Consider the following 27402-nt stretch of genomic DNA (forward strand, 5'->3'; position numbering starts at 1 on the left):
CAAAGCTTAATAAACGGTACTCACCTTAGATAACCTTCTGTTGTTACATGAAGTAGGATGGATTAATAATTTTGAGGTTTAAGAGGTTTTGAATAATTTAGAGTTTAAAAATAAGTTAATTTGTAAGGATAGGGAATTAAAAATTAAAAACGGAATTAAAATATGCTCAAGGAAGTAGAAGTGCACAACTTCATCCCTGGTTGTCATTGAAGAACTGATTAAAAACTTTAAAATATGAAACCGGTGAAGCCAAAAGTCATAAACGACTGACTTTCATTTTTTAACGTCATCAGTTGGCAATACTAAAGTGAGAAAAGAACGTATATTTTAAAAACTTCTATGTTCCTGTGATGCTCTTTGTGACATGCAGGAATCTTAAGTGTGTGAGTGTCTAGCATCCAGTAAGAACGAAGTGAGTTCTTAATCAATCGCACCTCTCTCTCCATCAATAATATCTTAGAACTCACTTCGTTCTTACTGGTTGCTAGACACTTCTGGTTTCATAACCAAATGTTTCAACAAATATTCGGCCTCCCCACGTGGGTCTAGGAATTTCTGCTCCCTTATCTGAGATTTATTTAGCAACCATAGAAAACCAAATACTATAGCCTTACCCTTCAGGGATTAAACTATATATACGTTATGCAGACGACATACTCTTAATAGGAAATAGAACTACAATTGATAATCTTTTTTTTTAATTCAACCCAGTACACGATAGACTAAAATATACACTTGAAACAGAAGTTAACACTCAAATCAATTTCCTTAACCTCACAATATATAAAACAGGCACCAAACTGGAAACCAAGATTTTTAGGAAAAATACACACACAGGTGACTATCTACACTTTGAATCACACCACCCACTTAGTACAAAAAAAGCCGTTCTTTATAACCAAATTCATAACATTATAAAATACAGTTCTTCCCAAGATGACTTATCTGTTGAATTACAATATCTTACAAAAAAGTTCATGTCCAGGAAATATCCATTCCAATTAATCCAACACATAATTTCCGTCGCCAAGAATAACACCAACAATTTATCCAAACATAACACAAAATGGAGCACATGCATCATTCTCCCTTATCACAGTAGTCTCACTAGACAATTCCATGAAGTGTTCACTGGCACTGACATCACACTTATATTTTCCTCACACAACAAATTAGGGTCAGTATTTAATACATACAAAGAAACATATAAATACCCAATAAATTACATGAATAATATTATATATTTAATTAAGTGTCAGCAAAATTGCAATGCCTGCTACATCGGAAGCACCACTATCAAATATGGTTCCACAAAAACTTCTAACACATGGGCTTATTACCATTATAACAGCTTTAGAACAGGGCAATCCAGTACCGAACTTACACTGCACGTACATTCCCACAACCACACCCCTTTAGTTGATTCTGCCATTACCATCACAAAATTAAAATCTAGTTACAAAATTTTTCAATACGAAGCCCTTATTATAGAATGGTGCCGCCATCACACCAAACTAAATGTCATAAATACGAAACTACCCTCCAACCTTTCCCCGGTCTGGAATCTCACACACTTAAGATTCCCGCATGTCACAAAGAGCATCACGGGAACATAGAAGTCTTTAAAATACGAGAGTTCTCTTCTCACTTTAGTATTGCCAACTAATGATGATGTTAAAAAACGAAAGTCAGTCGTTTATGACTTTTGGCTTCATCGGTTTCATAACCGATGAAGTTTTTAATCAATTCTTCAATGACAACCAGGGATGAAGTTGTGCACTTCTACTTCCTTGAGCATATTTTAATTCCGTTTTTAATTTTTAATTCTGTATCCTTACTTATTTTTAAACTCTAAGTTATTCAAAACCTCTTAAACCTCAAAATTATTCATCCATCCTACTTCATGTAACAACATCAGATTATCTAAGGTGAGAACCATTTATTAAGCTTTGCTATTCGAAATTGAGTACAGGTCAATGTTGAAAAAAATTGCGAGTTAGGGTTGAATGTGAAAGTGTCTGCCCAGACACGATAAGAGGGAGTATATAATGAGAGCCTTGTCAATCAATTCAGCCCTGGAGAGATTGTGTAAGGTTCAAGGGGTAGAATTTTTTTCATCCTGGTCTGTGCTTCTTGACAGGAGAGACTGCTTCTACAGGGATGGGGTACGATTAAATAGAAAGGGTTCAAGAATATTTGCTGATGCTATCGAGGCAGTGTTAGGTAGGTTGGAAAACTGCTAACTTTGGGGGCTGTAGGCAGAGGCAAAAGTGATTCTTGCACTGCTTCTATTAGAATGAGCAGCAGCCTGGAAAGCAAGGCAAAGGAGATTTCCAGGACTGCTGGGAGTCATAATGGAACAAATATGACTCCCAGCAGTCCTGGAATTACTTAAAGATGTAACTACTATCAAGGCTAAAGGGAGGGGCTTTTGCTTTCGTAAAGGTGACTACAGGGGCTTCCGACAGTTTTTAAATTCTGTACAGTGGGATCAACTGATGATGATGTTACTAATGTTGAATTATAAATGGAAAGCCTTCAGGGACTTAATTTTGGAGGCTACTAGGCTTTTCCAACTAAGAAATGCTGTTCAAGGTTTAGGTCTAAATGGATGTCAGATGAACTAATGAAACTCGTGGCAGAGAAGAAAAATGTATGGGATGCATATAAAGTAATAGGTGACACAGAAGCCTATGGCAGATATAAAATAGTCTGTAATCAAGTCACAAAAGAGTTTAGACAGGCGAAGGCAGATTACGAGAAATCCTTGGCAAAGGATGCAGAGAAAAACAGCAAAGATTCTTTACTTATGTAAACTCTCAAAGGGAAGGAATGAATCAGATTGGACCACTTAACATAGATGGGTTGACTATTTATGATCATGCTCGGGTAGCTGATAAACTGAATGAGTATTTTGCATCTACTTTCACACATGACGAGGCGCCTCCATAGCCAGATGGGAAGGAGCAGCAGTGCATAGCACACGCTTCTTGATTAGACCGGGGTTCAAGCCCATCATCACCAAATACGAAGGATGCGGAAAGGTCAGGGAATGACCACCGCACATCCCGGAGCAATATGGCCTTAGTTGCTAATGCTCCTAAAAACCAAATAACAAACAAACATCACACATGAGGAGTTATTCAATGAGGAGAGTGCTAGAAGTTTATCAAACTCTAACAGGGGGCTAAGTGATTTTGTAATAACTGAGAGCAAAGTGGAGGAGACACATCATGGGTTTGTTAAAGGAGGTCTTGTCTGACCAATTTGATTGGATACGATGATGTGGTCGCAAAGGAATTGAATACCAATAATAATTTTGATATCATATACTTGGATTTCAGGAAAGCTTTTGATACTGTTGCACATGGAAGACTGCTGTACAAATTGGAGAGGTATGGCATTGGGGCAATTTGCTGCAGTGGATAGAGGGATGGTTGAGTGGGAGACAATAGAGAGTGGTAATCAATGGACACTACTCTTGGAGAGGTATGGCATTGGGGATAATTTGCTGCGGTGATAGAGGGATGGTTGAGTGATAGACGATAGAAAGTGGTAATCAATGGACACTGCTCTTCGTGGACAAATGTTATTAGTGGAGTTCCGCAGGATTTGGTGTTGGGCCTACTGTTGTTTTGTATATTTGTCAATGATATTGATGAAAGTATATCAGGTTTAATGTCCAAGTTTGCAGATGATACAAAGTTTGGCAGGGATTGAGGGATGGTTGAGTGGGAGACGATAGAGAGTGGTAATCAGTGGACACTGCTCTTCATGGACAAATGTTATTAGTGGAGTTCCGCAGGGTTCGGTGTTGTGCCCATTGTTGTATTGTATATTTGTCAGTGATATTGATGAAGGTATATCAGGTTTAATTTCCAAGTTTGCAGATGATACAAAGGTTGGTAGGGTTGTTAAAGATAGTATGCTACTCCAACTGGATCTAGATAAGTTGGGCAAATGGGCTGAAAAGTGGCAACTGAAGTTTCTAACATTGACAAATGCAAAGTACTGCATGTGGGTAGCAATAACCGAAGAGAAGCGTATCAACTCTGCGATACTACACTCAGAGAAGTGGAACATGAAAAAGACCTAGGGGTAATTGTGCAGTCAAATATGAAGTTCACTGAGCAGTGCAGAGGTGCTGCCACAGCAAATCATGCTGTCTTGTCAATGATATATAGGAATTTTGCTAGCTGGGACAAGGAGGTGATTATCCCATTATACAAGGCAATGGTTAGGCCACACCTAGAGTTCTGTGTACAGGTCTGGAGGCCTCATTTTAGGAAGGATGCAGAGTTGCTAGAACGAGTACAAAGAAGGGCAACAAGATTGGTCTAGGGGAACAAAGGGGTGCCTTACCAAGAAAGGCTTAAGTCCTGCAAATTGCAGCACCTGCGAGGTGATCTGATTGAGGTGTATAAGGCCTTGAATGGGTTGAGCAAGCTGAATGCTGATGGGATTCTTCCTCTTGCTCAGATTAAGAACGTGAGGGGGTGTAGATTCAAATTGAGGAAAGACAGTTGTAGAATAGATGTGCAGAAATTTGCCTTTAGCCAGTGGGTAGTTGATTGGTGGAACAGACTTCTATCTGTTGTTGTGGAAGTGGATAGCTTAATTAATTCAAGGAAGAAGTAGACTAACTATTGGAGGGGGTGGATAAGTGAATGACAATTTTTTTTTTTTTTGGGGATTTTTCATAAGCTTGCTTTCTCTCATCATTTCCCACTACTAAATTTTAGTTTAAAGATCAATGCAATCATATGAACCCCACTATTATCTAGAGAACCACTAACCACCATTAACTAGCTGACAAGTGAATTGATGGTGGCAGCTCTCCCTTGAGTTATGCCATCTTGAGTAGTGCTGTGCTTATCATTTCTAATGGAAACCATATTCATTGTTAGAAAAAATTATATTTAAATTTTAAAAAATGACAATATATTCAATAAAACCCTAATTATAATACAATGAATACTCTTAAAAAAACTGTTTTTTAAATAAAGGATTGCACAATAAATATAAACTATTGTAAACTGTGAACTTAACCAAATATAAACACACACCTCAGAATAGGTTTTTCAGTTAGTGATTCATGAAATGTCTCAGGAAAATATAACTGCATTCTTCAGAAGTAAAGTGAATATCAATAATTTAATCAGTAAAAGTTTGAAAGTTTGTAATTGCCATATTTTTTCACCATAATATAAAGTGTTCATATACTTAGAGTAAGTGTATGATGATCAAATTGTTTTTGCATGTTGTCAGTTTGATTATAAAAAAAAATTGTGCCAAATACCAGTCTGTTCCTTTCTTTTTCATTGATTTAATTTAATTTTAATTTAATTTGATTTAAAATTTGCATAAAACTGTATGAAAGCATTTAATACAAAACATTCCTACTGAAAAATATATTATATATCCTTTAAATTTTTTCTTTTAAAGGTCCTAATGGTTGGGCAGATCCACAGCGTGTTCGTATTGTGAGAGGTCATCACAACTGGATTGCAGTAGCATATGCTCACTTTGTCACTTGTTATAGGTTAATTTTTGTTCTTATTATCTTATGTGACAATAAATTGCGTAATGAAGTAAATGTTATACAGGTAGGTCCTGATTTACGGCTGGGGTACGTTCCACCTCCTCAGGGTCATTAGCCGAAGTGACGTAAATCGAGGAAGAATTATAATGTATTTAAATAAGATAGGTTCCTTCACTACGAAAATTGAACCATAAGAGTTAATATAAGTGTTTTTTATATTAAATATTTGTGGTTATTTTATAATTATGAGATATAAATAATGTTTATAGATAAAATATAAGTAATAAAATAAAAATTTAACTTAGTACTTCATTCCTGTAGAACCATCTTTGGAGTATGTAGTAATGCCACTGTCTGCCCCCCCCTCCCCTTATTGATGTTCTTTGACAGTGGTATAATGGGATGGGCCTGATGGAGGGTCGACCAGTTCTGCAGGTTCTTTAGCCTTAGAAAAGAACTGCAGAAATGACTTTGAGTCTTTCTCTCTTCTAACATATTGTAGCAGGGCTTCAATATGTTATTAACAGCTCTTTGGATGGAAGAGCTGTGTTTCCCCATCTGGGTCATTATCACATAGTTTCACAGCCTGTTTGTATTTGTGCCCAAGCTGATTGAAGTGTCTTTGTGGTGAGGGTCCTAATTGGCACAATCTGCTGCTCTTCCTCTTCCTCCTCAGAATCCTTTTTAGCCAGTTCTGCAGCCAGCTCCTCTAAGTCCTCCTTAGAAAGAGGCTCACCGTGGCTTTGCAGCAACTCACTGACATCATCAATGTCGACCTTGTTGAGGCTGCCATCCAAGTGACATCCTCAGCCACTGCTGAAACTGGCTCAAACTCAAGAAAGTAAGACACTGCATCTGGCTACTATTTTCTCTAAATGCCATTCATGCATGATTGCCACACTTCTTTCCAGACTGCAGCAGTGTTACTTATGGCTTTAAGGATGTTGTAAGACCTCCAATAGTCCCTCACAATCACTGAGTCAGATGCCTGCACTGCCTCAAGAAACCCTTTGAAGGTCGTATGTAAATAGTATGCCTTGAAGGTCGCAGTAATGCTCTAATCTATTGGCTGCAAAAGTGAGGTGGTGTTGGGTGGCAAATAAATGACCTTCACATTCAGAACATCGTTAGGGATATCTTCAAGGTTGGCTGGATGGTCGGAACATTGTCAAGGGCTAAAACAAAATTTTTGGGCTACCTCTGGACAGAAATATGAAGTGTACCATTCACTAAAAAGGGTCTGGGTCACCCACACCTTCTTATTATAGCACTAGCAAACAGGAAGTTGAGTCTTCACAATGCCCTTCATAACACTTGGATTCTCTGAATGGTACACCAACATCGACTTTAATTTAAAAGTGCCTGACGCATTACCACCCAGAAGTAATGTAAGCCGGTCTTTTCCACCCTTATAACCAGGGGCAGACTTCTCTTCACAGGCTATGTACATCCTACCAGGTATCTTCTTCCAGTACAGCCTCATTTCATCAACTTTAAAGATCAATTCTGAAGTGTAGCAGCCTTTGTCCATTGCCTCCGTAGCCAGGTGGGAAGGAGCAGCAGTGCGTAGCACACGCTTCTTGATTAGACCGGGGTTCGAGCCCGTCACCACCAAATACCGAGGATGCGGAAAGGTCAGGGAATGACCACCCCATATCCCGGAGCAATATGGCCTTAGTTGCTAATGCTCCTAAAAATCAAAAAAATCAAATAAACCTTTGTCCATTAACTTTTGGAATATGAGATAATATTCCTCAGCACCTGTAGTGTCGGCACTAGCCGCCTCACCAGTAATTTTTACATTGTGAATTCTGGTCCAGTTTTTGAACCGGGAAAATCAGCCCCTGCTAGCCAAAAATGATTCAGTCCCTCCCAATCCCTCATTAATTTCATTGAACAAGCCTTTTCCATAATCTCCTAGCCTTGGCCATAACCACTGCGTGTGTTACAGGAATGTTATTTTGGTTCATATCATCTATCCAGAGGGACTCCATCTTCTCCATTGTCTCACTCCTTGAATAAGTTGTTCTAGAAACACTTACATTAAAAATTCCCTTATGTGACTGCTTGATCTTCCCAGCATTATTCATAATGATCGTAACAGTAGAAGGTGCTAAATTTAAGGTCATGCACACCTCTGAACACCCTCACCAGATTCCATATGACAAATAATGTCCATTTTCACTTCAATCGTTAGAGATCTGCAGATTTTTTAACATGTGCAGGCACAGATTCACCACTATTCTTAGAAGACATGGTTGTACAATTTATTTAAAATAATAAGGCACTAATGAACATAGGAAATTATTAAAATTTAAGGCATGGCTCAAAATATATGCACACTGGTGGACGAGGAGAAAGCAATTGATGTCATCACTAGCACTGTCTAGGTACCCACTTCCTGTGCTGCGTTTATGCTTGCACTTTCGAATTTTATTTTTATTTTTTTATTATTATTTTAAAAGGGCATTAATGTGAAACGGCATAAATTGAAGTCTTGAAGTGGGGCCTACCTGTATTTAGGTTTTATATATCTGAATTGATATTTTGGATTTTTTTTATTATAACACTGTTTAAAAATATTAGGAATTATGCAAGCTTATTAACTCTTTTATCAAAGTGTTTAACAATCTGTGGTATATATGGGATGCTGTCTCTGAAGCTGCATAGGTAAAGCATATTTCAGATAAGTTAAGTTAAATAAGATAACTGTATAAGTTTGTTATAAAAAAAAAAAATCTTAATCATAATCAAAAAATATTGTTATTAAGTGTAAGTAGATGACATAAATGGAATAACTGCACTGAAATGGGGAAATATACTGATTAATTTTAAAATCCAAATTAGTGAATAAATGGCAGTAAAAATTTTAGAAAGTGCCTTGTTTTGTGTAACATCCAGAAGTATTGAGCAACTCCTCTGAAGTTAATCGGTGGACGATGCTTGCTAGACATATGCAGGTAAGAAAGATATGTAAAAACACATAGGAGAAAACATCAGAAATATCAGTAGCAGCAAACACTGAATTCAAAAAGATATGATTGATTGATTGTTGGTTGCCATGCCAGTAATGCTAAACCTGTGCTATGACAAAATTTGTTTGCTACATGTGGGAGCTAAGTCTCACCATACCCATGTGCCTTTAAACAAGAATGCATTGATGCGTATCCACAGAATAGGTGTGTGTGCCATTCATGTATGTTATATATATCGTAAATATAATCTTAGCATGTAAATACAGTTAATACTTACACTGTGTGAGGAATCATGATAGCATGTTACATTTTTTTACTTTTTATATCACTATGTACCTACATAATTATTTAATTCTTATGTTGTGACCCTTTGGCTGTTATGGGACAGTTGCAACTTTACTTACATTTATCTGCATTGTATTCATCTAGTTGCAATAAAGATTTCTCTCTCTCTCTAATTCGTCAGTTCGTGCTACAGCATACTGAGCATTCTAAAGTAGTGGTAAATGTTGTGAAAAGATGGAAGACCAAGGGAAATGTAAAAGTAATATGAATTTATTAGGCCAAGAAGATTAATAGATAAAGATCAGTGAGCCTTGAAGAGCATGGGTATATCATCTATAAATACATCCCTAGAAAACCATGTCAGATTTTCTAGGAATGTCTTAATGGATGTCAATTATAAGTACCAGATGTTGTTTGGAGGGGTGCATTGCCCATCATTCATGGACCGATTCTTCAGCTCTGATAGTTGAAGTTTTGGTTTCAAGGATGCTGTCTACTGCAGCATATTGTCCCAAAGGTTATCGTGTAGTGTAGGCAGCTTTTTGTGGTTTGGACCGGTCGTAGTATTGAAGCCCTCGGTGCTGCATCATATATTGACATTTTGGACCTTTCTGTGGTGCCTGCATGCTGATAATATGTATAACTGGGCAACTTGTGTTTTAGCATGATAATGTTCTGTTCTATAAAGTCATCTTGTGTTAGATCTTGATCTAAAGTCATCTTGATTTGAAGTAAACAACGTTTTACAATTTGTCTGGCCATCCAGAGTCTCCTGAAGCCCATAGAACACTTTTTGTGATGGGCTGCGAGACCAGATCAGGGCAAGGCCATTGTGGTCCACTTCAGTTATTGCAGTGTTGATTGCTGTTGTGATATGTTCAAGTCTTTCATAAATAATATATTTAATTAAAATCTTTTTTGGAATCTCTATAGTATATACAATATCCCATCACATCTGTACTGCTAAGGCATTTTACAAATGACAAATATGATGAACACTAAATGATGAGGCCGGCCGGGCTAGCCGGGTGAGTAAAGTGCCTGCCTGGCAACCCAAATGTTGCGGGTTTGATTCCTGCCTCGGGCTTGGATCAAAGTACTGCAAAAACCTTGGGAGGTGCATTATGGCCACAGAAGCCTATGCGCCAACAACTACCAAAAAAAAAAAAAAAACTAAATGATGAGCATAACATTGAAAATTATTATGGATACTTTATAATACAAAATAATACAGAAATATCTATTATATGAAAAGTATGGTGTTCAGAAACTATATACAATTACAGTGAACAAATGAGAGACAAACTTGCATATTTTGCAGGTTAATGTTTTTTTTTTTTCAACATTACTTACATTCAAATATTTCGAAAGGATAGTGTATATTAAAATATGACATATGAATGTTGTCCACTTCAGGTAAAATATTTTTAGGTTATAAATGCTACCTCAACGATACATGGAAATATATTATTATAATATTTTATATTATAATACTATAAGATATATATTATGTTATCAGGTTATATATTATACTTGAAGATTAAAACATTATCCTAATTATAGGTGAAAATCAGGATTTGAATTTAGTCATGCATCATTAACAATGAGTATCGGACCTAATATTAAACATTTAGTTTCTGCTGTACAAGTTCAGTAATCACGTTAGTATTATTATTTTTAAAATTTTATTTTATGAGGATCATCAGCTCAAGTGTGGATGTGTTGTTTTATGACACTAACACAGATGACTTGTCTTACAGACTACCTGAACTTTTTGCTTTTATATGAGCCTTAAAAACTAATGATCAGTATTTGTCCAACCTGTTGAATGGAATCCCATTTTGGATAGAAAATTTATTTAATAAGTCATTAATTTTGGATAGTTTTCAAAATCAGTACAAAAAAAAAATAACTCAACGACTTTTTCTTTTTTTTTTTTTTTTTTACAATTTTTATTTAGTGAAGTAACAAAATGAACCACAAATTATGGTAGTACTGGAAGTAGTGAAGCAATCTATTATAATTATTTTAAAATTTTAAATTTTTGTAGTAAAATGAAATGGGCACTATAACTAATCATAGTTATCTGGGTACATTGTATTACAGTTTAATGATACTTGTTGAGAATCCATTTCTATTTTGATATAATGGCAAAAAAAATCACATAAAAAACTTTTTAAAAAGACACAACTTATGTAGATACAAAGCACTTGTCTCAAAGATAACTAAGTAAACTGCTTTATAGTTAAGTATTATTATTTTTTAAAATTTTATTTTATAATTGTTATTAATTATGATAATGATCATAACAATTGTTATGATCTTTATTGCAGGTTATATGATATTCATATAATCTACAATTTCCCACAAAAAATGATTAGAAATGATATAGTTTGTTGTTGTTTGAAGGTATTCTAAGAACTATTTAACTCAAAAATCCAATAAAGAGTGAGAACGTGGCGCTTCCGTAGCCAGATGGGAAGAAGCAGCAGTGCGTATCACATGCTTCTTGATTAGACCGGGGTTCGAGCCTGTCACCACCAAATACGGAGGATGCGGAAAGGTCAGGGAATGACCACTGCATATCCCGGAGCAATATGGCCTTAGTTGCTAATGCTCCTAAAAACCAAATAACAACAACAACGAGTGAGAACACTATTGGATTTTTGAATTATAAAAATATACAAGTTAACAGGAAAAGATCACTCTTGAGAACATTAAAAAAATCACTCATCTCACAAATGTGAGTAGTCTAGTTAAGGGTAATATAAGAAAATATCATAGTAACTATGATATTATTATACTAATAAAAATTCTATTATTATACTAATTTTGTTGTCAATTTCCTTCTGTGGCCTAAAGAAGAAGAGCAAAATGTGACCGTTTTGGGAATTGTATAACATTACACTTATGTGCTGTAGTGTTTTCACAGAATTTGCTAGGTCTGTGGCCTTGGTTTTTATTTTTTCTATATCCATGTTTAGTCTTCCATATCATCAATTTGAACTGAAATTTATCAGACCTGACTTAAACTTCAGAGTTCACAACACAATAGTAGGCTTTGAAGCTTAAAATAATGCCATGATCCATGGGCTGAATTAATGCAGCTATGTGTTCCTTAGTTCTTTTTCACTCCATTGATATCCATTTCTCCTGATTCTTAGCCCACCTCATGGCATTTCTTTTTGTAATGTGCAGACACTGGTGGTGTGTAGCAAATTCTTCTGCTACTGTAGCCTGTACTGTACTGTACAGTGTCACCTGTATATATTGTACATTTGGATAACTATTGCTATAGTTCAGGCACCAGTAAATGGTCTGTTGCAATCAGCTAGTTGATTGCAGTGGACAGATACAAAACTATCATTTCTGGAGAACACCAATACTAGAAATCTCATTAATTGTAGTGTGCATTTTAAAATTAAAAAATTACGTAATTCTACAACCAGTATATTTTATTTCAGATAGAGAGAAAGAGAGACAGTTGCAAAAAAAAGTTTATATTTTAATCTCAAGACCGTCTTTATTTATAAAGTAGCTCATATGATGGAAAAGATTACTGGTCACTTCTGTAGATCACAGCTGTAATGAGATGCTATTTGAACAACATAAAGAAACCATCTTCTCAAGGCTTTGTGAGAAAACCAAAAAGTCAGATTGTCTATAATTCTATAAATTGCAGGACATCAGCACTGACTGGTCTCATCCCCTTGATTCTGAGATCAGAAAATACCAGACATAAATCTTGAAGACTGATTCCCCAGAGGAAACAAAAATAGTATTGATACTTGATGATGCTCCTTCTCTTCCTAATATAGAAAAGTGTGCAATAGGGATGGAAAAATTAAGGTGGGAGAATGAATTTTTTATCGAGAAATAGGTGCATTGCTTTACTTCCTAGCTTTTCAATTCCACCCCATGAATCGAATTGTCATGCAAGAAGCTCTACAAGAGATCATTTTAAATGAAGTTATGGTGGTGAAACAGCCTGAAGATGGAGATACAGAATGAGAGAGAAGAGAAGAGACATTTGAAAACAAAAAAACTACGAGTTTTATGGATATAATTGGAATTCTGAATATCCTGTGCAGTAATTTAAAAAATAAAACACTTGTGAAAATAAAATCATATCAAGTAGAAAGAACTTGCCATCAGTTTCTCTTGATATTTTTAAACATCCCAAAGCATATACAGGAAAAGGAGAATTTTTCCATGTGGCAACTAATAATGATATGATGAAGTTGGCAAAATCAATTTTGGTAAAGCACTTTAGCAAAGGCGGTGGTGAAAATTTCAAATGACAAGGAATATTTTTATTTTCTTTGTAAAATTTGTTGAAATCTTTCATAGAAAATCCTCATTGAACAGTTGCAAGATTCTGTTTTGAAGTACAGTAGACTTTTGAAATAAAGGCACCTTCAGGGATTCAAAGTGTCGTTATTTCGATTTTTCCATTTTCTAGAAAGTTTTATTTTTAATGTATTTAATGCAGAAATAATGAGGCCAAATAAGAAATAGAGAAATTGAGAATGCAATTTTATTAATTGCACATACAAATACAAAAATATGTTGATGATCCAATGTTACATTCTGCCATTAGTACATGTCTGCTTACACCCCGTTCTGTTTTCTTTATAATATCAAGTTTAGTCTGTGTGGGTAGCACAGTGGTATTGTTACCGTCCAGTTGGAAAAGGCCTGGGTTTGAATCCCATCAGTGATGCGAGGAACTTTTATAGGCTTTTTTCACTCCAATGCTGAGTTAGTGGGTCTCAGACATAGATAACAAGATTTCTCCACCCAGAAAGTAGGGTTTTTCATCCAGCAAAACAGGCAAATCGAGCAGAGAACACTCGATTTACAGACACAATAGATATGGATATATGAATAACATTCTGGGTGACCCTAATATAATAGTTTGGATTATATCAAGTTTGTCACTAAGCTTTAATGTTGTTCTTCTTTTCTTCTCTGTATGAGATTTATTAACTTTAGGAGCCATGTGAGGGGTTTTTAATTTAAAATAAATGTAAAACAGCAGTATAATCCATGATATCAATACAGAATTCACTTTGAAAATGGCAAATGTAAACAAATACGGTAATCCTAATACCGTTTTCTTTTTCTGGCACTGCAAGACGTGTTATTTGTATACATCCGATCTCAATGTGCCGTTATTTGGGGTGACGTTTACTTCCTTGATTATAGAATAATTGTAACTCACTGATGGGTTATGACAATAGTTCATTTGAAAAAATGTTTTGATTTTCTTGAAACCCTAGTATAGTACACTCCTAGTTGAATTTTGGTTAAAGTGTATTGTGTATTACAGTTGAAATAGCCTCTTCTTCCTCATGTAAGCATTCATCTTCCTGTAAAAATTAGTGTATTTGAAATTATATTTTTTGAGAAAGAATAGGAGGCATTATTTTGTATTAATCCTTGTATGTAAATAATAACAGATAAGCATTTAGCCAGTCCATCACCCTTGTATGTGACATTCTAAATAAATAATTCACTATTTAAATCATTCAATAAATAAAATTTGAAAAATTAAAAAAAAAAAGGAATTATATTTGAATAGTTTAATCTTTAGCTAAACTTGTTTATGCATTATATTAATTTTATTTATAGCAGTATAATTATGCATCATTTAAAAAATAATGTCACAGTATTTTTTTAAAAATAAATCCCCTCAAATAAAAAAAATATATATACACTGGTGTTCAAAGAATGCATCAACCCTTAAAATTGTATTTGTCGTCCAAATAATGTAAGTATATGGCAGTATTTCTTACAGATAAGATTGATGTGCATAGGTGATGACGTAATATTGCATCAGCTGTTACTTTCAGCTATATAAGCACGCTCGGCAAGAGTTGCAGTCATTCCTTGCTTGTGTCAGAATGGCAGTTACGTGCAGTTGATGCCACAAAGAAAGATTGCTATTGCTGCTTTACGTGTGGAAGGATATTCTTCCCGTCATATTGCTTATAGAGTGTCTTGTAATCAGTCAACAGTGAGTAGATTTCTTTCCAAACTCAAGAATACTGGTTCTTCTGATAGGAAAAAAAGAACCGGATGCAAATGAGTCTCTACACCAAAACAGGACTGTGTTTTGAAGCACTTATACCTTAAAAACCGTAAAGCTTCTGCGTCTGAGCTGAAAAGAGAATTGAAAGAACATACAGAGGTGGTAGCAAGTGCAGTAACAGTCAGAAGACACCTCTTCAAAAATGGACTTGTAGCCCGTTGTCCTAAGAAGAAGCCCCTCCTCACACAAAAAATGAAAAAGGCCCAATTTATTTGGTGTAAGGGGCATGTCAAATGGCTCCCCGAGCAGTGGAAGTCAGTTATTTTCTCTGATGAGAAGAAATTCAACCAGCATGGCTCGGATGGAAGACAAACAATTTTCCATTGACATGGTAAAGAATACCATCCAGACTGTATGGTGTCTACAGTGAAATTCCCTACCAGCCAAATGATATCGGGGTGCATTTCGTATCACAGAGTAGGTCACCTGCAGTTTATAAAAGGTTCCGTAAATGCTAATGGATATCTGGCTATATTAGAAGGCAAATTGCTGCCAATCATTAGAGGCCATTTCAACCTGCCAGGTAACTGCATCTTTCAGGATGACTCTGCTCCTTGTCATCGGGCAAAAAGTGTAAGTAAGCACTTCTGTAGTTACTTTAGCTTCATTTCTGCATTAGAGGCTCAACAGTAATGTTGTTTACATTTGTTACAGATGAAAAAAATGGTTGGAAGAACGGTCCATTACAACTCTTAGCTGGGCAGGAAACAGCCCAGACCTGAATACCCTAGAGAACTGTTGGCATTGTATGGAATCTGCATTTGTCAGAAAGAAACCAAAGACCCTTCATGAACTTCAGGAAGCCATAATTCGTATTTCGAACCACGAACTATCAGTTGATTATCTTCAGAAATTGATCTCAATGCCTCGACGGTGTGCTGCTGTCATCAGGGCCAGAGGCAGTTCAACTAAATATTAGTTTGCACATGGTGAACTTTTCATTTTGTTTTCCATTTAAAATGATAAACTGAAGCAATTTGAGGGCTTCTAATAACATTTTAACCATAATTGTCGTGTTTACCAAAACTTTTGTATAAAGGTTGCAAATGCTCATTTTGGAATATTTTGAGAGCACCTGTCAAATATTACTTAGCTTTGCCTTAACTATTAATAAATATCTTGTTTATATTTCTATTCGTGATGCTACTCATTAGTGTAACAACCCGTCGTGAAAAAGGATTAGAAATGTGAAATTCCTAGGTGATGCACTTTCTTTGAACACCAGTGCATATATAAATTATTTCCGGGTGGCATTTCAAAGTCATAACCATATGTTGGTAACTGTTTCTGCAGCTACTTTGTAAAATAAGATGACCAGGTCTGACAAGAATTTGAGATAAAAAAAAAAAGAAAGATTTATGAAAGTTTTTATCTATTTTAAATTTACAAATAAACATTTTTTTTTTCATTATATTAACAGTTTTAATATTTTTTTAAAACTAAATTCTTCAGTCTTAGTGATCATCTTATGCTTTCAAAATTTCTGTTCCCCAACAAATTTTGAATTTCTATAAAATAGCTTCTAACTTATTATTTAGCTAATTTCTAAATACAGCTAGTTATTGGCCAATACAAAAATACTGTGTCCTATTCAATGAGGTAAATAATTATGCTAGTTTCATTTTATTTGAAAATTTCATGATAAAATTTTGCAGTCATTAATTAATTATTTTAATTATTTTATCATTTCATGCATCTTGATACTACTTTCAAGATGGGTGAGGTAAGAAGACCATTTTTTTGTTTATGTTCTCTGAAACAAAAAAAAAAAAAAAAAAAAAATCACATAAAATTGCATTCCTTATTAATTTCAAACTAAATTGCAACATATATCTTGGGCTTGGATTGATATTGTTATTAGAAAATTTATTAAAGCAACCTGGCTAAAATTTAATCTTGAGAGTTAATATCATGTGCAGTTTATGTGAAGTGGATATTAACAGTAAGGAATGAGAATTGATACTGTCAATCATTATTCCTTCTAAAATGCTTATAAAAGAAGGAATATGAATCCCTTTATATATATATATATATATACATAAAGGTGTTTGTATTTGTTATGATCTAAAAACCAAATCTAAAAATATGTCCAGTTTTCAAATATAATTTTTTAAAACTAATTCTCAGAATTTTTCTTTCAAAATTCTGCCACAAATTTTGAATTTCTGTAAAATAATTTCTAATGAGAGAAAAGTGTTAATCATTGGCCAAGACAATAAATAAATACACCAGTTGTTAAAAGAAATGGATTTATTTTTCGTTAACAATGTTAGTTTATAATTTAGTTATTTCTAGTGTTATATGCAGTGAGAAATCTATAGATTGTTTTAAATTTTGATCATTGACTTGTATAGTGGTTGGCTGACATGAATGATTTCTATGGATAAGTAGAAATAATTTTTCTTATTTGGTTTGGATAATAAACATTTTGGGTAAGTGACCTCTTACTGTACCCACTACACAAAATATTATTGCACTCAGTTTGATTAGGGTAAACGTTTGCATCACGTTATTGAATTCAATAGAGAACCTGTTGTCACTGAAGGTTTCTATTATGTAAAAAAAACTTACAAAGTTTTTCTACAAATTATTTTGAACTTAGTTTTATGATCTGTGTATACCTTAATAAAGTTATTGTTATAAAATAGTCCTTTCATGATAATCCTACCTGTACTTTGAAACTTAATTAATATGCTGGGCATTTTTTTTAAAAAGTAACACAGGTGGGACTAAATATGCACAGTCTTAAAAAGTAGCATCACATGTATGTTCACAAAAGCTTGGCCCCGACTGAACAAACTATAAGACAGTAAAGCAAATGTATTTCTAAGACAAGAATTGAAAGATTTCTCTTTTTTTCTTTGCAGCTAAATCATCCAATCGTTTTAAACAAAGCCATTGAACCAAGCCTCTCCTTGCCCCTCCCCCACCACTTTAGGGCTCGTTGTGGTCCTGGTAACATACACAATCAAATGAGGTTGCACACATTGCAAAATTGAGGTGTACACTCTCCTGAAAAATGCATGGCCCATTGTTAACTGTTGCGTTGGTAAAATGATTGCAATAAAACAGTTTGCACATGAAGTTACAAACTCTTCTTTTTAACCTCACTCATCCAGAGCATAAACAAAAATTTATTTTATTTGTCATTGCAGTGGAGTGTCAAAACAATTTAAAGTCTTTAATGTGGTGACCCTTCATGAATTTTATCATTGATTCCTTCCATATTTTATTCTTGAAGTTTTCCTCCTCCTCTTGTATGATTTCCGTGAACATCTTTTTAGTCACACTCGAATATCCAAGGATTTCTTTCATTGCTTTGTTTATCACTGACAATTTCTCCTTCCTCATTTGAATAGGCCTCATCCTCAAATATTTTATTAAAAATTTTATTCTTTTTCTCCAGGTGAGTGGAATGAGAATTTTGAGAATCAGTTACCATATAATGCTTTCTTCATTATTCTAATATCCAAAAAAAATCTAACAAAACTATATTGACTGTATAAACTCATACCTTGAATACTCTGGTTAAACTGCTGATGATAAATCAGTGATAAACTGCTGCAACACAACTAATATAAAGTGAAATAATATGACACCAACCATTACTGCACTGAAGCAATATAAAATATAATGTAACATAATGTGTTGATATAAAATGCTGTAACGTTCAGCTACCAAAATATCAAGGCAGCCCCATTAAGTTGGGTATTGGGCTTTATTTGTTTGCAGATTGCTATTAAAGGAGGCCACTTTGTGGTTGAATACTATAGCATTTTATTTATATCATTTTATTATACTATGTTTTATATTGTTTCCATGGAGTTATAGTTAGTAAAATTATTCATACAGATATTTAAGGATTTCAGTCACAGCCTGAACCACTGGCATTACAGATATCATTTGTAAATGATATCTTTTACAAATACAGATATTTGGTAGTTTTTTTTTGCAGATTGAACATGGGAAGATGGTACATTATCAGAAAATTAAACTTTAGTGAACTCTTTTTATTTAATTTAAGGTGTTGTTGTATTATTCAAGAAACAGTCAAGTACTAGCTTTTGGCCAGTATAGGTTTTTCATTGTTGAATGCCTGTAATTTATTGATTTTTTAATTAGGTGTAAATTGCCTATTGTTTCTATTGGCATTGACACAGATGAAAATTCTCCCCCACTCTCTGCCCCCATGATGCTAACAGTTTGTATAGGAGTGTTTTCCAGTTATGGCTAATTTTATCTATATTATAGAAGAAATCATCTTTTCATTTGAGAATTAATATACCTGGGTTTTTTACATATCAGCTGAGGGGATTTCTCCCTGAATTTCTATATTTGTGTACCACTCCATAATTTGGTCTTTTAGCTATCCATAGGTTTTAAATTATAGATAGTCTTTTTGTTAAAAATCATCCAGAATTTTTAGAAATAAAAAAAAATCTAGGTTAAAAAATGTGTGCCTTTGCATAAAACACACAAACAGTATTGTCTGATTTTTTACTTTTATCCTTTTTTTGTTGTGTTTCACATTAAACTTCCATCCTTTTCCACCAGAACAGAAATAGAATTAAAAATGAGTCACTGCTTTTTTCATGTCTATTACCATTGAAATCCTCATACCATAGTTTTTAATTTTCTCTTTCTAGATTGATTTTTGTGATTTTTTTCACAATTTCAACTTTCACTCTTAGTGAAAGAGCCATTCTTTTGTGTTTGGAAGGACTAACACAAAGAACCAGTTTGAATTTAAAAAAAAAAAAATTTAACGTGAAGGAACAAACAGACCCAAATGTGTACAGTGTTATTCAATACAGTTATTCAATTTATTGAAGTACCTTTGATATATAAAGGTTGGATTCCTGTGATTTCATATTGTGTGATTCCCATAAATTGAATAAAAACAGTACAGAAGTGCAGTACAAAGTTGTAATCAGTCCAAAATTGCTGAAATTGTCAAAAATTTCTTTCCTTAAACCTTCAACTTTTTTTCTGAATTTATTTAATTTGGATAATTAATTTCAAGTAACCAATAGTCTACAGCAGTAAAGGAACTGAATAATGAATAATGAACTCTACAAGTCTGACCAGAATCATTTTGTTTGTTTTCATCAAGAAGTTGAGGTAATTATAGAGCATTTTGATTTCTGGTTTTCTGAGTCGAAAATCAAAATAGTGCAAATTTACAAATTTCCCTCCAATAAAAGATTTTGTTCATTCATTGGGGGATAAGGAGTTCATAATGTTTTGTAACTTATTGGGAGTCATCATCATATATCCTGTGAAGATAGAAGTTGCAATAAAAGGAAACAGTAATGAAAGAATTGTATAAGAATATCTCCAAGTCGCTGAGACAGAACATCTAAAGAATAGTTTATTCTGGAGGTCATATGAGGTGTGCCAATAAAGTTCCCAGACTGGTTTGTTGCAATGTTCGATGAGTGCGAAAATAAATAGTTGTGTGTTGTAGTTTCAAACTTCCTCCAACAGAGATTGTCTAGTAGATTGACAAGTTTCAAGTAACGTTAATGTAAGGTCCATGTCATGGTTTTGCAATGGAGCAATGAACAAATATTAAATTTTGTTTTAAACTGGGAAAATCTGTAAGAGAAACATATGAAATGTTAAATGTTATTTATGGTGATGAAATTTGTACCATTGTGTTTGATTAGTATAAGCAGTTCAAAGACAGAGAAGAAGTACAGGTCCATCGACCTCTCAAAATGAGGATAAAGTTGCAAAAGTTTGGGAAATGTGGCAAGAGATCATTGTTTGACTCCAGAATAATGGCTGATTGTTGGATATGAATAAGGCGATGATTCATCAAATTCTGCATCGAGATTCAGGGAAAAGGAAGGCCCGTACAAAATTTGTGCTGCACAGCCCCGGGGCTAATGTGGAGCACTGCTGATCTTTGATGAGTGAATTGACAAATATTTGATTTGTGATATTGTTGATTGTTCACATTTCTGTTTCACTTACTAATTTTGTTGCACGAGTTTGCACCAATCAGCTGAACCGGTTAGCTGCCCTACTTCCTCGTATTCTGGGGCGGGCAGTCAGGGGTGAAACACCTGACTAGCTAAGCAGGTACTGAGAAGTAGTGGGAGCAGAGAATCGGATTCATTTACCTATTACCGTGTTCTCGAGTTTTTAGCTCCTGGGACTCTCATCCATTAAACTTGGGTGGGGGAATTAGTGGTTTTGGATAGATTTTTGAAACATTTTAGTGCCTATTCAAAGTAAGCTGTGCAGGGTTCTCGATCCTTTATGTTTGTATTGTAAATTTTGTAAATAGTTAGCTGTTTCCCCATTGCATTGGGATACAGCTTTTAGTTGTATAAAGTATTTATTGTTTTATTTATACTTATATTGTATGTAAAGATGGCAGGTTCAGTGAGTACAAAACCTGAAGAAACTATAAGTGAAAAGGAGTTACATGAAGCAACCTCAGATAACACTGACGAGCCAGAGGACATTAACAGAAGATTCTATCAGAGGTACATGACTTAATGGAAATTGAGGTGTTTTCTGGAAGAACTTTGCAGAGAACTCTGCCTCAAGGTCTTGGGTCATCATCTCTCTCTCTGGCCTGCCTGAGGGCTCGCAAACCTCTAAATCTAAGAAACAAAAGTGAAGAACTAGTAATAGTCCCAAGAAGGATCAATCTGGCAGCAAGAGTTCAGAAGGAGCAATTAAAAGGACTGACCATAGTAAAGAAAGATCAAAGTACCAAGAATTTGAACATATAAAGAAAATTAGAAGTAGGCTGAAGGCATATTTATTTGATATACACAGCAAGATTCCAGCTGTTGTGATGCAGACAATCCTGGATTTGTGGGATGTGTTAGAAACTAAGGATGTGTATGGAAAATCTGTTATTAAAACAAAGGTTGGAAGAAAAATCTCTAGATGTAGTTGCATGTAGTAGTGTAGTGCAAGAGAAACCTAAGGAAGTGAAGAAGGATCCAAAGATTGTCCTTATCAAAGCTGCCAGTGAAAAGTTTAAAACTGGTGAAGCGGTAAAAAGAGAAGTCTTAAAAGAAGTAAGACCATTGTTAAAGGAAGTGAGAGTGAAGAATATTAGGACTATCAGGGATTGCAGTGTCCTGGTGGAGGCAGAGGGGGATGATGACATTAACAAGATTAGAGGTTGTTCATGTATTCAACAGGTTGGACTAAAGTTTAGTGTGCCAAGAACAATTTATCCCAGAATTGTGATCTATGACATTGAAAAGAGTATGCAGAAGGAAGAATTCTTGGATCAACTATGGGTGAAAAACTGAGAGAGTATGAAGTATCCAAAAAAGTGTTTTTAATGAGAATATTGAGGTAGTATCAATAAATAGATCTAAAAATAGTGATGCAATGAACTGGGTGCTGGAGGTTAAGTCGAAAGTATGGGATGTAATAAAAAAAAGGAGAGACTTTACGCTTTTTGGATGGCCTATAAGTTTCAAGAAATCTACTCGGTAACGCAATTCTATAAATGCTTAAATTATGAGCACATATCAAAGCATTTTCAGAGAGAAGTTGTATGTGGACACTGTGCCAAGATTGGGCACTCCTACAAAGACTGTGCATATAAAAATGAAAATCTGACTTGCAATAATTGTAAGTTAAGGAATAGGTCAATGAACCATGCTGCGGTGGATAGAAGTCAAGAATATGTGCGCACTAGAGTTATATAAACAAAAGATTAATTATTGCTGAAAAATTGTCCATTGTCCAAATAAATGCACAGAGAGTGAAAGGTGTAGCTTTGCAAGTGGCATATGAAATCGAGCAAAGAGATATTGATTTAGCTTTTGTTCAGGAACCTTATCAGGTAGCAGGTAGTATAAGAGGATATCCCAGAACTTATCGGAGTGTCTCTGATGGAAAACATCCAAGAGCAGTCATACTGATAAGCAGAGCTGTGCCGAGGGTGAGGTGAATGAGGCTCTTGCCTCAGGTGAAAAGCTTAAAGGGGTATCAAAAGAAAGATTAAATAATTGCCATCATTAAGAGTAGGGTGCAAGTTTTCATTCTTGCCTCAGATACTAAAATGGCTCGGCACGGCTCTGCTGATAAGAAATATATATATAAGTTTGGTGATTACCAAGCTGACTCATTTATCAAATGAGAATACAGTATGTTGTGAAATAATAGGTAGCTATGGGAAAGTGTACTTTATCTCGACGTATTTTCTGCCCTCAGAGGAAATCGAGCCATATGTGAATCAGTTGGAAAGATTTGTCAATTATTGTTGCCTAATAATATTATTATAGCTCTTGATTCAAATTCAAATTCCATGCTCAAGTCTTTTATTGACTTTACAATGTGCACAGTTGAAATTCATAGCAGGATAAAAACCGGAAGGTGGTTGAGGATTTCTCAACTAGTGATCACAATGCGATTACTCAAGGGGATAAGGAGTTGGAGCGATTTGCAGTACAGACTGCAAACTGGGATAGATTCGACTTGACCTTTTGTGCCCAGGTTGATAATGTGAACTGGTGTACTTTGAGTGATGATCAACATGTAGAAAAATTGCAAAGTATTTTGTACACTGCCTCTAGGGGTAGTATGCGAAGGAAGAAGTTTCAGTTTTATTGTTATGTCAGTGATGTAATAATGAGAGATGTATATAGTTTAGAGTATAGGAGATTGCCCAAAGAGTATGTTAGGGCCATTTGTGTGGCAAAGGAAGCCTCATAGATGCAGTATGTTAAAGAAAAAGGATTGAGATACCTGTGGGATTCTATTTTTAAGTTAGTGCCTGATAAATTTAGTTTTAATGAAGTTTCTTATACTGTGAGTAACAGAAATATTCAAACATTAAACTGGCACGAACTACAGATGTGGTCCTGAGTGAACTGTTTCCAGATTCTGAAATGAGTGAATATAGTGAAGTGCAGCAAAGCATTGTCAGAGGTAATGCCTCATATCAGTCCCAGCATGAAGAAAACCATTCTTGTATAATGAGATCTCAGAGGCGATTGCACAGGCAATGGACAACCAATCACCAGGCCTTGACTTAATAGAGGTTAAGGTAATGAAGAGGGCTTTTCAGTTGAGATCTGATATCCTAATACAAATGTATAATAAGTGTCTGGAACAAGGTTCCTTTCCCCAGGTTTGGAGAACAGAACTATTGAGATTGATTATCAAAAGTCCTGAACCCGAGTGAACCTGGAGCATACTGTCCAATTGCTTTAGTGTCAGTAATGGCGAAGACATATGAACTGTTATGCATTACCAGAGTAGTGATTATGTATATAGAGAAACATATGTCCTCAGATAACCAGTTTGGTTATAAGAAGGGAAAATCCACAGAGGATGTCATTTACCAGATGATTAAGTATATGCAAGAGTATGAGGGCCAGTATGTTCTAGATATATTCATTGACTTTCATGGTGCATTCGACAGACTATGGTGGGAGGGGATCCTATCCAGAATAAGGGTTACTGAATGCTCAAATAATGTTTTCTGTATTTAAGCAGTATTTTTGTAAGAGGAAAGTTATTGTTAGAACAGCGTATACAGAAATTGTGAGAAATGTAGTTAGAGGTTGTTCTCAGGGATCTGTGATCGGTCCTCATGCTTGGTGCATGATGCTAGATGAGTTTTTGAAACAAAATTATGTTGGAGCTGATATGATAGCATATGTTGATGCCATGCTAATATTGGTTTATGGCAATGCACGATCACAGATTGAAGACCGTGCTGCACAGGTACTAGGAGATTTGTTGGAATGGGCTGAAGTACATAGATTACAAATTTCAGAGACCAAGACAGTGCAAATGTTGCTGAAGTATGAATAGGGCTCCACTAGTGAGTGCATCAGGAATGTTTGTTTGTTATTTGGTTTTTAGGAGCATTAGCAACCAAGGCCATATTGCTCCAGGATATGCAGTGGTCATTCCGTGACCTTTCCGCATCCACCGTATTTGGTGGTGACGGGCTCAAACCCCGGTCTAATCAAGAAGCGTATGCTACGTACACTGCTGCTCCTTTAACAATTTACTTTAACAATTTTGGTACAGGTCTGGCAAAGAAGATGGGAGATTTTGGAAAAGGGTCGAGTGATGTAAATGTTCTTACCCCGAGTAGACATCTTGACGGGGGCATTGTCATGACAGCAGTTTGGGGTAAATGCAGCCATTCTAATAATAGGCCATGGGTTGGCAAAGAGGCTTTTCCATCATAGTTTCAGTGTAACAACTACGTTGACATTAGAAATCAACTAGAATTGTCTTTAGAAGGATTGGAGCAACAGTTCCTCTGGAGCATGTTCGTAGAAAGGTACCAATTTACTTCCTTTAACAATTTTATCGTTTCTGTATTTAAAAGGAGAGCACAGTTGAAGTTAGATAGTAGAGCCCGCTTCCCAGTGATGGAAACCTAGTCCATTGGGATGGGTGGGATGTGCTGTGATTGTCCAAAGTCTAATTCCTCATGACTAGGACCAAGTGGCATGAGCGAAAATTGAGTTGTGTTAAAATTTTGAAATTGCTTTTAATTGTTAAAATGTTTTAAACACAGCTAAAGTTAGAATTGAGATGAATCATAAACCACATATAAGCTACAGCTTGGTTGGCTTAATCGGTATTTTGAATGTATGCACAAGCAATGAAGAGTGTCATCATCATCATTATGTCACTCTTCATTGCTTGTGAAGACTTCGTCCAGACTTATCGAAACAATCCTAATTTCCTTTACTGTATTGGCACTGGAGATGAGTGTTGGGTGTTTCGGTACCACTGAGAGACAAAGTGTCAGAGCATGCAGTGGACTTCAAAATCATCACCAAGGCACAGAAAGTTTCATTTACAGAAGCCCAGGATCAAGACCATGCTGATCATGTTTTTCAACAAACGGCATGATTCATAAGGAACTTGTACCCAAAGGGGAGAGAGTCAGTGCTGCATTCTACATACAGGTTCTTCAAAGACTATTGAACTAATTTCCTGGATGAGACTGCAATTTCAAGAGTAAGGCAGCTGGTTCTTTTTGCATGACAATGTCCCCACCCATTCCACACTTGTGATTGCATTTCTGATGAAACACGGCATTGTACAGATCAACCACCCCACCTTATCTAGCACCAGTGGACTTCCTCCTCTTTCCCAAGGTGAAAACTGCCCTCAAAGGTAAAAGATTTCAGGATGTTGAGGACATAAAGAAAAACAACCACCAAACTGAACATATCTATGGGTGCCTTTGCTCACTCTTTTCAGAAACTTTTAGAATGATGTTATAAGTGCATTCAGTCAGGTGGTGATTACTTTGAATAAAAATAAAACTAGTTTTGAACTGCTTCACTTCGTGTTCTTTTTTATTGCACAATTCCAGGAAATTTAATGCCACTTCCCCATTCCCATATCCAGATTAGTGAGATGATGGTACTCATATTGAACTGTTGCCACATCTCTTAAATTTTCTCAGTTTTGCTTCCTGCGGTTTTTAGTCATTCCTAAAATTAGTGACATTGTAGTGCAGAAAGTCTGGGAGTGTAAAAATGTTTTTCACACTGGAATGTAATTCCAGTATGCAAAACATTTTCACCACAAATACTCAAATAATTACTAACACTGGAACCATCATTGAGAAAACGTTCAGAAGTAGTTTATGTTATGCTTCCTCTCTGGTTGTATCTAATAATAAAAATTATTTATGATTGCTTTCTGAACACACTTTTAATTATACTTTGATGATTTTAAAAAAAATCATAATGATAAAACCTTTTATGATATTTACTTTTGTTTAGAAATTCAAAATCTGATTTTTTTACACTTCCAAATTTAAATTGGAAGTGTAAAAAGAATTTTATTGAATTATACTTGTAAGGTACAGGTCCTCTGCCTGCCAAACCTACTTTTTAGGTTATATATTCTGGAATTCACTGTGGTATCTTTCTTAAAGCCAGTGAAGGGCCAAGGAAATATTTTTGCATCACTTGATGAACATACAGTGTAGTTTGAAAAGTTTCACTAATTTAGATTACTTGCTAGAGGACTTTTATGTTTCAAGTATAACTCACTAAAAGTATGAGTAATATTAATATCTAATATGTGGGTCTTGTCTCATTGTAAAAGCTCCCATGTAATATACAGTACTACAATAATTACATTAATTTTTTTTTTCTTTTTTTTTTTTTTTTATTCTTTCACAGAACTTTATGGACCAATTGAAATTTTTTTCTCTCCTTAAAGATACAATTTACATTTATGTTAATTTAATTTTATGGTATTTAATGTATGTATATTTTTCTTTAAAGGTTGAGAGATTGTACAGGATGGCAGTTAGCATTTACAAGTCCCTATATTGAATCTGTTGTTGAACGAATTGCACTAAATGCTAAAGTTGTAATTACAAATCAATCAGAAAACAGTACAAAGATGTTAGCAATTTCATACGGTTCTCAGATAAGACTGTGGGGTATAACAGAAGAAGGAGTACGAAGTGATATTGGTTAGTAAGTGCTAATTTTTTAGTGCATGTAGGCATGCTTACACAATATGTA

The 27402-nt window shown here is 35.0% G+C and overlaps 1 protein-coding gene across 3 annotated transcripts in view; it reads left to right on the forward strand.

The window, feature by feature from the left end:
- LOC150084784 (BTB/POZ domain-containing protein KCTD3) overlaps positions 1–27402 on the forward strand; it is a 234236-nt gene that overhangs the window by 82460 nt on the left and 124374 nt on the right. For all 3 annotated transcript variants that reach the window (XR_016547075.1, XR_016547076.1, XM_090375543.1), the window contains exons 8-9: positions 5446–5542; positions 27157–27350. Coding sequence is in view for 1 of the 3 variants with exons in the window: in XM_090375543.1 (XP_090231669.1) it covers positions 5446–5542; positions 27157–27350 (291 nt within the window). In the remaining 2 variants the exon portion in view is untranslated. The remainder of the gene's footprint in view (positions 1–5445; positions 5543–27156; positions 27351–27402) is intronic.

Source organism: Mastigoproctus giganteus, chromosome 6, assembly GCF_048544385.1.
Source record: "Mastigoproctus giganteus isolate SK-2022 chromosome 6, ASM4854438v1, whole genome shotgun sequence".
Lineage (NCBI taxonomy): Eukaryota > Metazoa > Arthropoda > Arachnida > Uropygi > Thelyphonidae > Mastigoproctus > Mastigoproctus giganteus.